This window comes from Procambarus clarkii, chromosome 11, assembly GCF_040958095.1.
Source record: "Procambarus clarkii isolate CNS0578487 chromosome 11, FALCON_Pclarkii_2.0, whole genome shotgun sequence".
NCBI lineage: Eukaryota > Metazoa > Arthropoda > Malacostraca > Decapoda > Cambaridae > Procambarus > Procambarus clarkii.
In genome coordinates, this window is record NC_091160.1 from 43,172,628 (window position 1) to 43,185,534 (window position 12,907).

A 12,907-nucleotide genomic window follows, 5' to 3' on the forward strand; every position below is an offset into this window, starting at 1 on the left:
ATACAAAGAACATAAGGGTAATGTACAAATGTAGGGACAGGAGTTACACATACTAATGAAGCAACTACAGGATTACGCAAAACGTTTTTCGCAAAAAATCTAACCGAATAGCATATTATTACATATTATATGTGGCATATTATTCATGTTTTATACATAGCTATTTAATATCATTACAAAATCATTAATTTGCTTCACTAAATATTATATTACATTATCGCGGGCTGGAATATACCGCTCAATCATCATACTTTAAAATACAATAACCCATTACATCTAATTTTATAGTAATCCCCTGTTTATGTTTATAATATAAATAAATGAATTAACCCTAAATAGGTAATTCATAATGAATAAGTAATTTGGCCAATATGTCCATGTTCAATATATGAGGTGAGTTTACACTCGGGCTGCCTTGAACAGCTGACACAGTCAACAACAAGCAACAGGTGGGAGCTAATATTTTGGTGTTTGGGCGCATCCGATCCCATGATCGTCGTCGCCCCTAAATCAACACAACATAATATTTTGGTGCTCATCATCAGCCTCTTTACGGGCTATTCATGCCCGTGCCACTTCTTGGGGTGGCTTAATCTTTATCAATCAATCAGCCTCAAACGGGAGACATCTCCCGTCACGCAGGGTGCAGTCACACCTCCACAGATCTCCAGTATCAGCTCTTGATACTGGTAATGGCTCAAAAGGGTCACCATTTACGGGCTATTCATGCCCGTGCCAACTTTTGGGTGGCTTAATCTTTATCAATCAATCAATCATCAGCCTCTGGAGAGGTACATGAGGCTTAGCCCCGTCCCTCTCTTTCATACCAACAACAACCTCTACCAACCTTAAGGCTACCATAGTATACTTAAGGCTACCATAGTATACTTAAGGCTACCATAGTATAGTTATGGCTACCATAGTATACTTAAGGTTACCATAGTATACTTAAGGCTACCATAGTATACTTATGGCTACCATAGTATACTTAAGGTTACCATAGTATACTTAAGGCTACCATAGTATACTTAAGGCTACCATAGTATACTAAGGCTACCATAGTATACTTAAGGCTACCATAGTATACTAAGGCTACCATAGTATACCTAAGGCTGCCATAGTATACCTAAGGCTGCCATAGTATACTTAAGGCTACCATAGTATACTTAAGGCTACCATAGTATACTTAAGGCTACCATAGTATACTTAAGGCTACCATAGTATACTTAAGGCTACCATAGTATACTTAAGGCTACCATAGTATACTTAAGGCTACCATAGTATACTTAAGGCTACCATAGTACCTTACCAACCAGCGAGTATGCCTTAGTCCTAAACATGACCTAGGATAAAAGTATACTTTCCTGTCCTGTCATATTCATATTCCATATGAATATACTTCACGGAATATGCTTCACACTTTTCTTATATCTTAGATTCTTTAGATTAATCTAGGTTTGAAAATTGCACGTGCAAACTATCTGCTGTTCAAAATTATCTGCTTCCATTTGAAATAGGCGTTTGGAGTGCTGTACTATTTAGATACACCGTAAGATATTAAATATCCTCCAACGATTTCAGTCAATTTATGTGGTAATTATCCAAACTATTCAGTGCCCAATTTGCCTGTTTCCATCCTGTCCATGCTTGGGTATGTAAGAGGGTATGTGGCCTTCATAGACTTAAGCATGTGTGTGTCAAAGGTACAGTATGGTGATGCTAAATGTGTTGTACCGTAGCTGATATTCGAAAAGAATATGTAAGATATAGAGCTTGTAAAAGACATATTAATCATTTCATGAATTTTCATTAATGAATTACATTTCACCTTTGTGAATGTACATTAATGACACTATGTAAAAGACACATCTAATACTTTATGTAGGGCATACGTAAATCTGTGTATCTATGTATTTACGTATGTAGGTTAGCTTAGCATTTTAAAAGCACCGAATCACCTTCTGTGGTTGAGTGTTCAATAAACCCTTGAACTGTATGTTTAACACTTCTCTAACCCTGTCCATGGAGGACAGAAGAAAATGTATATATGCTGGTTAGCATTGTAAATGTGTGGCCACGTCTGTGGTAGAAAATAATAAAAAAAAAAAAAAAAAAAAAAAAAAGACATTGTATTGGTGTAGGGGCCGGAGGGGAATCGAAAGTACTGTACCTGTGGCCTTTTATGGTACAGTACTCTGTACTACCTTCAAACACATTTTATATTAATGAAACAATCTGTAAGTTTGTTTTCACGTTTGAATGCATTTAGCACATGATACAAAGTGCGGCCTTATGAAATCTTCACCGAGTAAAATACAGCATTTGTATGATGAAAGGTTCCCCACCCCTGAGGTGGGAGGAGGCCTGGTCGACGACCGGGCCGCGGGGACGCTAAGCCCCGGAAGCACCTCAAGGTCAAGGTACCCCTGGTGTAAGCTAATGATTGGTTTCTTAATACTGTATGCTCTTTTTCATGTGGGATGATTCAGGTTACAATTCTCTAGTTTTTATTTATTTGAAAAGGTATTTGTGTATGTAAAATATTAATCTTGCATGTATATAGTACTGTATATACTTAATATATGCTGCTTTAAAACAGTTTTGTGTACAGTACTTTATAATTCAGTATGTATTAGGGTATTAATGTTATTTTAACGTGTTTATTTTCCAGAAAGATGGCTTACTCTGATCTTAAGGATGAGATTTGCAGTACTTGGCTGCAGTTAAGTGCCGAGCAAATGGCACAAGTTCGTTTAGCTCTGTTGGGAGTTTCTAGCTCGGTTGGGGAGTTTCCACGAATGCGAGAGATCAGTAGATGTGCTGATCTGTCTTCTGCTCTGATTCTACTGGAAAAATGGATGCTTCTTACACCTCAGAAGTAAGCTATCCCTGCATAAAGCTGTTTGTAGTGACTATAAAGAGAATGCATTAAATTTTGATTCATATATTTACCTAAAAGTCATCATCACTAGTGGCCTCAAGGGCAACATGAAACTGGGGGCTTGTCAAAGGTTTCACAAGTATTGCTGAGCTTTTTCAGCTGAATTTTCAAATGAAATTTTCAACATGTGACCATAGTCGGCAGAATGACATGCAGGACATATGTCAAATATTACTCTTTTATATTGTATGCCTGTATACATGCATTTTTTAATTTGCATATGGGTTACGAAGTAGCTGGAGGAAAATCATATACTGTACTTGAATATGGTTTTCACAGCTTTAATCTACTTGGTTCCTGCATGATATCCTGAATTAACACAAATCAAACTTATAAGAAGGGAATTACAAATCATAATAAAGATTTCTACAACAAGAACAAATTAATATTGTCTAATGAATAAGATATTTCTAAATATCACAGGATATATTCCTTCAAAAGTTTCACAATCCAGCTTAAAAGTATAGTTTATGGGAAAAATAGGGTTATATGCCTGAGACCTCCAAATGTCTCCTAATGTCTACCATCCTCCCAACCACTTGGGCTGGACAGTAGAGCGACGGTCTCGCTTCATGCAGGTCAGCGTTCAATCCCCGACCGTCCAAGTGGTTGGGCACCATTCCTTTTCCCCCATCCCAACCCAAATACTTATCCTGACCCCTTTCAAGTCCTGCATAGTTGTAATTGCTTGGTGCTTATCCCTGATAATTCCCCCCCCCCCCCTGAGACCTCCAAATGGTCACTTTTTGCCACTGCACTTGATAAAACACATACAATATTTTAACATTAATGTTTAATGCTCCCTCCACTTTGCAGCTACATATTCAGCACATAATGAGGTCCAGAATGCTTTTGCATGCACATGACTAATCATTATTATAAGGGACAAATCATAATTTGTTTATTACAGTATATTATATCACTACTTTTCATTTGAAGTCCTATGGCTTTATTGCCTCTTTTGTTCTAATTCTTTTCTGGAGTTTAAATCAGACCAACCAAAAATTACTTTTCACATATAATTTTTCATTTATATGTGGAAAATTACCTGCCCCCTCTATAGTTCCATTCAAAATTCTTTTTGTTTTGTATAATGTATATAGTGTATATAGACAAAAATAGTTTAGTCTACATTTTTAATATAATAGAAAAACATGGACCAACTAACACGTGAAGTTAGAAAAGGTTCAGAGATACGTCACCAGGCTAGGCCCCGAGCTAAAGAGTACAGTATGAGCTACGAGGAAAGATTGCTGGAACTAAACCTCACGACACTGAAAGACACAAGTTAGGGGAAACATCACTACCTATAAAATTCTCAGAGGAATTGACAGGGTAGATAAACTGTTTAGCATGGGTGGTACGTAAACAAAGGGACACAAGTGGAAACTTAGTACCCAAATGAACCACAGGGACATTTGAAAGAACTTTTTTCAGTGTCAGAGTAGTTAACAGATGAAATGCATTTGGCAGTGATGTGGTGGAGGCAGATTCTAAAAAGAGTTTCGAATGTACTGTAGATATGATAGAGCCCAGTAGGCTCAGAAATCTGTACACCAGTTGATTGATAGTTGAGAGGTGAAACCAAAGATCCGAAGCTCAACCCCCGCAAGCACAACTATGAGAGTACTATACCAGGCCACAGATATGTTCTGCCTGCCTGCTAGTCAGGCTTAACTAGATTTATTATTGTTTCTGTTGTAGAATAGTGACCATGAGCCCAGCTCATTTGAACTTGGGTCCATGTTTGGTTCCTGGCTGCAGTTTCAGGTTACAGATTCCTCCTGGCTAGCAAGCAATGATTATTTTCTTTGTGGTATTAGTAGCTGTTGTTAGTTCCAGGTTCTTAAGGGTTAGTGTGCCTCCTGAGCCCATCCTCTCGAGTTGCCACACTGGACAGAAAATGGTGCACTAAAACACCTGAACCTAACCTAGTAACCCAGGCATAGAAAATGTGAATGTTTGTGAGCTACTATGATTTAAAGTACATCATATTTTGTCATTTAAGGATTTTGACATCAAAATGCACAGTATTATTAGTGAGAGGGGACAGATTAGCTTCCAATTACTTCTATGTTATGTAAGCCAGAGAGGACCTTGACTTTCTAAATGAGGTCTTGCTCTATTCTCTCTTTTTGCAGCAGACCTTGACCCTTAAATGGCTTCAATCACAAGCGACAATTTTCCAAATAATTTTTTTTTACATTAGTTTACATTAGGACTTTAAATTAGCTGAGTCATTTAAGGGTTAAGGTCTATAACACTCGTCTAATTGGTGAATATCCCTGTCCTTAGTTCTGTCTTTCCCGCAGCTGTGTCTGTACCCAAGTTGTTTACTCCAATCCTCCTGGATCCAGTTTCCCTCTTCATGGCACATTTTACCTTCTGTTCACCCCATTTTTCATTACCCATATCTGAGAGATGATGTTTCAAGTAATATGAGACCATTCCCTTCAATGACATGGAGAATATTCAAGTAGAAAAATAATAACAAGAATATATGAATATGTAATTCTAGGTGAAGATAAAGTGGTGAGACTGTCACAAGTATATTGGGCATCAGTGTTAAATTTATTGTTTCAGGTGTTTATGCAGTTTTGTTTCACTTGCGAAGATTACTACATATTAAAAATATAATTGTTTATTCCCTGTATTAAAGACATTGATATTAAAGTTGAAATAAGTTGTATTTCTAAATAGATTTTCCATTGAAGCAATTAATTTAAACTACATCCTCAGAGTTGACATTCTGTTGTGGCTAACTGAGCAAGTTGGGCCCCACACGCAGATGGTGAGAGCACGTATAGAGCAATACAAGAAGGTTTCTCTGCTACCTAATACCCACGAGAAGGAAATGCCTTCAGTAAAGCAAGATGATAATGCTCATTCTGATCCATTACTTCATCACCCAGTCTTTGATGAGGGTATGTCAGCCCATTCTTCTAATGTTGCCACTCTTACAAAATACAAATTGTTAATCTAACCATAAATGTACAAACCGGAGCAACCCGGTCCGACCTGGGAGCCGGTCGGCCGAGCGGACAGCACGCTGAACTTGTGATCCTGGGTTCGTTCCTGGGCGCCGGCGAGAAACAATGGGCAGAGTTTCTTTCACCCTATGCCCCTGTTACCTAGCAGTAAAATAGGTACCTGGGTGTTAGTCAGCTGTCACGGGCTGCTTCCTGGGGGTGGAGGCCTGGTCGAGGACCGGGCCGCGGGGACACTAAAGCCCCGAAATCATCTCAAAATAACCTCAAGATAACCCACCTAACCTAACCAACCGACGCCTAGAAGCTGTGGAGTTTTGTGAGCCACTACATTTCAGAGTATTCTATAATTTGTAAGTTGGAGACCATAACATACAAAATGAGACATACTGGTTGAAAGGACAGGTTGAGTTTGTACAGTATTGGATATTTGACTTGTTATTATACACTGTTTTTATTTCATTAAACTGTCTTGACAGTAGATGAAAAGTTCCATTCTGAGCATAGCACTTGGTTGCTTCCACTTCCTCCTTTCTGTCCCAACTTTTGATTTTATTTTATTTTATTTTTTTTTCTCGTGCTCTCTCTGTCTGTCTGTCTCTATCTCTGTCTCTGTTTCTCTCTCTCTCTCTCTCTCTCTCTCTCTCTCTCTCTCTCTCTCTCTCTCTCTCCCCGTCCTCCTCAGGATATGCTGTAGGCATTTCGATGCTGACTCATGTTAAAGGTTGGGAAGACCAACTAGCAATTAATGCCTCTTGGCAATTATATTTGGTAGTAATAGCACTTGAAAGAGGTATAGAGTGAGCCTTCTCAACTTTATTATGCCCAAAATGCTGTGTATAACCTGTGACTTTATATAATAAACTCCTTTACCTACTATATAACTACTTCAACATGTCCATTGTATATTGTATGAATAAATTTATAGTTATTACTTTCTTGCAGTGTGTGTGTATCTGAGCGAGAATTTACGAGGACGTTGGGCTGATCTTGGACGTAGTCTTGGCTTGGCTAATTTTGTCAGTGAACTGTTTCGTGAACCCACTGTGCGACAAAAAGATAAAGTATACCAGGTACAGTAACAGTCTGCATGTAGAACTTGATATGTTTGGCTTTATTAATACAGTATACGTATAATAATTATGTGGTAGTAAAGCTCCTATTTTACAAGTGTTTTGGTTTATTGCCTTTCTCTGTGATTAGTGACATTTACAAATTTATAATATACATACAATTTATACTATAATCATGTACTTTTCACAAATAAACTTATACTTTATTATTTTAGTGCAGAAAAATTATATTGGATTTATTTTGGTACAGTACTGTATTGGGATAGACAGTGGACATGGCTGTAAGAAGCCTAGTTTCAGTGGTCCATCGTCTTGTGGCACACATTAATTTCCATTGGCAAGGACAGAGAGCCCTGTACCTACTTATATCAAGATTCCCCCTCCCCCCTCTAGGCCAACTACTTAATGATTGTAAAAGAAGCACACACATTGACTTTACCAGGCTCAAAAGTTTATTTAGCTTATGATTTTCCATGAAAGATCAGGGGAACCCATTCCAATAAATAATTATGGAGATGTGGCTTCATGACAGTCTTCAGTAAAATTTCTGGCACCAACTCCAATGGAGGTTAGAATTTGGCTTGAACAACTAATTCGAACTTGATAGTTAAATTAAAACCAGCCGTACAATTTCTTCAAAGATGGGTCCATTAATTTTACCATACCCCAAACTTACTTTCGGGCAAAATTTGCTGACATTATTACTGCTATAAAACGGTATTTAAGGATATTGGGTCACATTCAAAGCTCTTCACAATCAAAATAAAAACTAGCCGTATAATCTATTTTCATAGTACAGTTGGATTCATCCTTGACTCCCAGTTGGGGATACCAGGTGCAATTTCCAGACAAGACAGAAATGGTTGGGCATGTTTCCTTTCGCCTAATGCATACGTTGACCTAGCAGTAAATAGGTTCCTGGGAGTTAGGCCACTGTGGTAGAGCTATATCCTGGTTAAGGTTAGTAGTTCAACGTTGATACTGTACCAGCCTAAATGGGAATTATCTACTTTTTCTCATGCCAAAACTTCTTAATGATCATGATGAAATATTTTGAAAACCTCTTCCAATTAATAATCTAGGAGATATGGCATCAGCCATTACCAGATTACCATTTCTGGCACCTCTAATTACCCATACCGAATTAAAAAAAAAATATTGAGAAAAAAATTATCTGCTGGAATTTACTACAGTATACGTAACCAGATTTCACCGTGGCTCTGTTTAAATAAATGCCCAGATTCCAAAGATCAGAATTTGGAGGAGATATCGGGTATGCAAAGTTGGTCCATTACTTAGAGGGTTGTATGGATTCCTTCGTGCCTCCTTTTGATAATACCGTAACTCACTTAAGAGCGTTGTATGGTGGTCCAGATTTTGAGGGTGCCTCTGTAATCATAAAAGTTTCCTTGTACTGTACTGTACAATATATCATACCTTTGTACTGTAGTACTAAAAATAATAATGTATAGAATAATTATAAAATTATGAAAAAAAAAATACTATTATTACTATAAGCAGTTGAATTTACAGTTCAATACTGTATATGTATGTGCACGACTACTTATGTCATTACTGGACTAGAGGTGCGTGTATATTCATGCGTGCAAATAATGCAGAGCAGTTGTGTATGCAACATTGCATGGTTGTCCTTTTACTGTTGCAGATTTTAGAAGAATACAAAAGGCAAGCAGAAGGTGACCCAGTGACAGGACTGCTGGAGGCCTTAAAGAACTGTGGACTTAACCGCCAGCGCAATCATATAATTAATGAAATTCTCGCTTAATGCCTAGTAAGGTTTTGGCCCCCCTCACTGTGATGGGTCAAATGAAGTAATAATAGAAAGCAATTTACTGCAATATGAAAGTTCTGCCAAATGTTTTAAGTCTAAAGGATCCTGAAAATTCACCGAGACATGACGTCCAGAAAACAATATAAAAGTAATGTCGCCCATTGTGGTAGATCCAAATTTTTCAGAAATAGTTTGTCCAAGACCAGGGTCATTAAGTACAGTATTTTAATGATTGTACCATGAAAACATTATTATGATTGTCTTTAAAGAGAAAATAAAAATGAAATGTTAGATCTTGGGCCTATACTGTGTATAAGAGGCTGAAATGCAAGTACCACAGTGAAAGTCAAATGAGCAAGAATACTTTTTTTATACAATAATATAAATCCTAATTTAATAATTTTGAAAACTCCATTGCTTCTTTTACAAAGGTTTCCCGGGTATGTGCTTCATGCCCTTCTGAACACGCTATTTACATTCGGTATTAAAAAGTTTTGTAACAGCAAATGTATTCTTAAATTCTAGAAATTGCCATTTATTTCTAAATACAGCAATAAATTCGTCAATATTGTACTGTGTAAATTGACAAACTTAATGAATACCATTTACATTTTAATATGATTACGGTATACAGTAGATTTTTTATCCGCACTCCAGCCGTCTGTTGACCATTTACGTAACCATCCATGCCTCGAATTGAAACTGCTAGAAATGTCTAATTGCATCAGCTTCTGGTGTTGCCTGGGCCCACATCTATAAAATATCAAATTCTGGCCTGTACAGGAATCCAAGTTATTTAATAAGCAAATATAAATTTCTGGTTTTATTTATGATATCCTATTCTAGTTTCTATAGCCCATTCATTCTTACATAAAATTATTTGAACAACTATTCAGAACGTCTCCAGTGGCAAGTTGGGTCATAGCCGAAAGGTACTAGGTTTAACTCCTGTTGCAGGACAAAAGCATTAAACCCGATGCCTCCTGTTCTAGCAGTAAATAGGTACCTGAAAGTGGCAACCATTGTGGGGTTGCATCTTGGGGCTTGTTGGTCGTTCAACACTGTGTGTGTGTGTAATTACCCAAGTGTAGTGTTTTGTTCTTAAAGTTCCAGGTCTCTGGAAATCTTCCCTATCGATTTTACCAATTCCTGTTACTATTTTGTATGTAGTGATCATATCACCTCTTTCTTCTGTCTTCTAGTTTTGGCATATTTAATGCCTCTAACCTCTCCTCGTAGCTCTTGCCCTTCAGTTCTGGTAGCCACTTAGTAGCGTGTCTTTGCACCTTTTCCAGTTTGTTGATGTGCTGCTTAAGATATGGGCACTGCATATTCTAGCTTTGGCCTAACAAAAGTCGTGAACAATTTCTTTAGTATATCGCCATCCATGTATTTAAAAGCAATTCTGAAGTTAAAAAGTGTGGCATAGGCTCCTCGCACAATATTCTTTGTGGTCCTCAGGTGATAAAGATCTAGGGGTGGTTCTAGATAGTTTTATATCAAATTCTTTAAAGATTTCTCACATAATATATAGGTTGTGTGAGGTCTATGTTCTATTCCACATTCCATAACATGGCATTTATTAACATTAAATTCCATTTGCCAAGTGGTACTCCATATACTACTTTTGTCCAGGTCATCTTGAAGGGCATGACAATCATCCAAGTTTCTTATCCTTCCTAGTGTGTGTGTGTTGGGGGGGGGGGGGGGGGGTGCTTTAAAAGCTTACTGGGTTGTCCATTATGGTAAACTTAGTTTTAAACAAGTTTATTCCAGTTTTACAGCATTGATTATCTGGGTGATAGTTACCTCAAAAGGTGGTGATACAGTTTTTGAACTCTTCCATTTTGCTAATGCTGTCATCTGAAATAAGTAGTTTATAATGTGATGTTCAATTCTATACTTATTGCTTTGGATTTATTGTACTGTAGTTCTGATGTCACTCGTCTTTCATCTTTTTGCTCCTGTATTAGTATCCTGTGTAACAACACAGCTGCCCACCGTGAGTGCCCAGCCCTCCAAGGTGGGCCTGGCATTTCCCACGAGTGTGCACTCACTAAATTGTGTGTACTCTTCAGTTTTCTTGCATATTTTCTTTTTCAATAGTTCATTTTGATACTGTTCAAAATAGAATTCTCTAAAGGGATATACCCAGTACTGTGCATACAAGGGCAAATGGAAAGACCAACATAATAAAAACTTATCTTTCCACAGTATTATAAAAGTATTGTCCTTTTTCTGAACACAGTTTTATCCATTGGGAGTTTACCTTTTGCATGTAGCTGAAGATAGTTTGGTGCACCATGCTGTAATCTGAGTACCAGAGGTGTATACACTTTGTATAAGCAGCTTTTCACCCAGTTGAACAGTTATAGTAGTTATCTATATATAAATGAATCAATGAAGCCCATAACCATTTGAATTGAAGACAATTCCTGCAGACTAGTTACATCCATGATTTTGAAGTGTGTGATTCAGCTAGCATGTACAGCTTTACTCCATACTTTAGCTTTCAAGGTTAATAATCCAAAAACTTAACATTGTGCCTTCATCCAAAAATGTTTTGAAGATTGTATAATTGTTTTGCATTTGTGTAATAGATATTCCATGAATGTTTTAACTTTAGTCTGTCTTATTGTCTTTGGGAATGGCAGTGTTACAAGTATGAAAATACTTTACTTTTGATATTAATCGATTGCATTGAAAAAAGGTACATGCCACAATTTACCCATTTTCCAGTAAACTCATCATTGGCATCTTCACAACGCCCATAAACATTTAATCCAAAATATCTGGCAAGCTCTTACACCTCATTCATTCCATTTACTGTTTGTTAGAAGCATTAGACATGCTTTGTGATGCACAAAGATGTGATGCACCAAACTATCCGAAGAAATATAAGAAAATTCACCTTCGCAAATAGAGTGGTAGACGGTTGGAACAAGTTAAGTGAGAAGGTGGTGGAGGCCAAGACCGTCAGTAGTTTCAAAGCGTTATATGACAAAGAGTGCTGGGAAGACGGGACACCACGAGCGTAGCTCTCATCCTGTAACTACACTTAGGTAATTACACTTAGGTAATTACAAGTTTTACAATGTACCATAAATTTCAGCAAATCTCTCGATAAAATACCAGAGGACAGATTGGGCACTGCACATGTGGCAGTATCAACATCACTTTCAATTTCCTCCTCCACCTGCCATTTCAGTTTCAACCACCTCACTTTAGAAACTTTCAAGATCAGAGAATTCCGAAAGCCTGGAATTTTGTTGGCGCAAGTTTCACTTTGCTGTACTCTTTGGGAACACTAATCTTTTGAGGGAGAAACAGCGTTTCTTTCCCCGCTTTCATCCTGGAGTAGCCGTGTCCTTGATCACTATCCATCTTCGAGTCAATTTAGCCGAGGAAAAATAGTGGGAACGGACACACGTGTTGGATGCAAGGGGAGGCCACAGCAGTCACTAGACACTAACAATGGGCCTACCATGTGGTGCAATGACGCCACATGGGTCATCACATACAGACATTATGCACATTTAAGACACGTCTCAATAAGCAGGGAAAAACAGAATTAAATTAATTTTGGATGCAAAATGCATCAGCCAAAAGTGTTAATATCCTGCAACATGGAAAAACTATTTTCATGTTGGATAGCATTTACTTTCATTCTGCTTATCAATTCTTAGTCAAGTGCTATAACAACTCATTTTTCACTTATTTCCTACAGCCCATCTCTAAGGTGTCTAACGATTCAATTAATTTATCTATGCATATTTTATATTTTTGTACAAATAAAACAAAGTACAGTATATATTAGTTTTATTTTTCAACTGCAAAAAATTCACATTTATACAGCACCACCTTTGATAATGAGCACCACATTAATAAACAAATTTAAAACTAGCAATATACTGTATGGTAGAGTACTTACTGTATTCAAGCTCCTAGAGCATATAAAATTTACACTTTCTCAGTACAGTATACCATTTCTGGCTGTATTTTTCCACCTCCAATATCTACAACTCAAGTCAAATGTAAACCATTTTGGGACTTTTAGGTAGTTTTAAAAGACTGTATACAGAGCACTGCTTTATGGAGGCAACTAATGCCCAAG

At 37.4% G+C, this 12,907-nt stretch overlaps 1 protein-coding gene across 2 annotated transcripts; it reads left to right on the forward strand.

The window, feature by feature from the left end:
* The first annotated feature begins 403 nt into the window (after positions 1-403).
* On the forward strand, positions 404-12,604 carry LOC138363469 (uncharacterized). Of its 2 annotated transcripts, none has more exons than XM_069322730.1 (5): positions 404-449; positions 2,672-2,878; positions 5,681-5,865; positions 6,874-7,001; positions 8,668-12,604. In XM_069322730.1, exons 2-5 carry the CDS (start codon positions 2,676-2,678, stop codon positions 8,785-8,787), a joined length of 636 nt encoding a protein of 211 aa, XP_069178831.1. In that variant the 5' UTR covers positions 404-449; positions 2,672-2,675; the 3' UTR covers positions 8,788-12,604. The 2 variants fall into 2 exon arrangements, with proteins under 2 accessions (XP_069178831.1, XP_069178832.1); XM_069322731.1 differs by lacking the exon at positions 404-449 and adding an exon at positions 550-689.
* Positions 12,605-12,907: the final 303 nt, after the last annotated feature.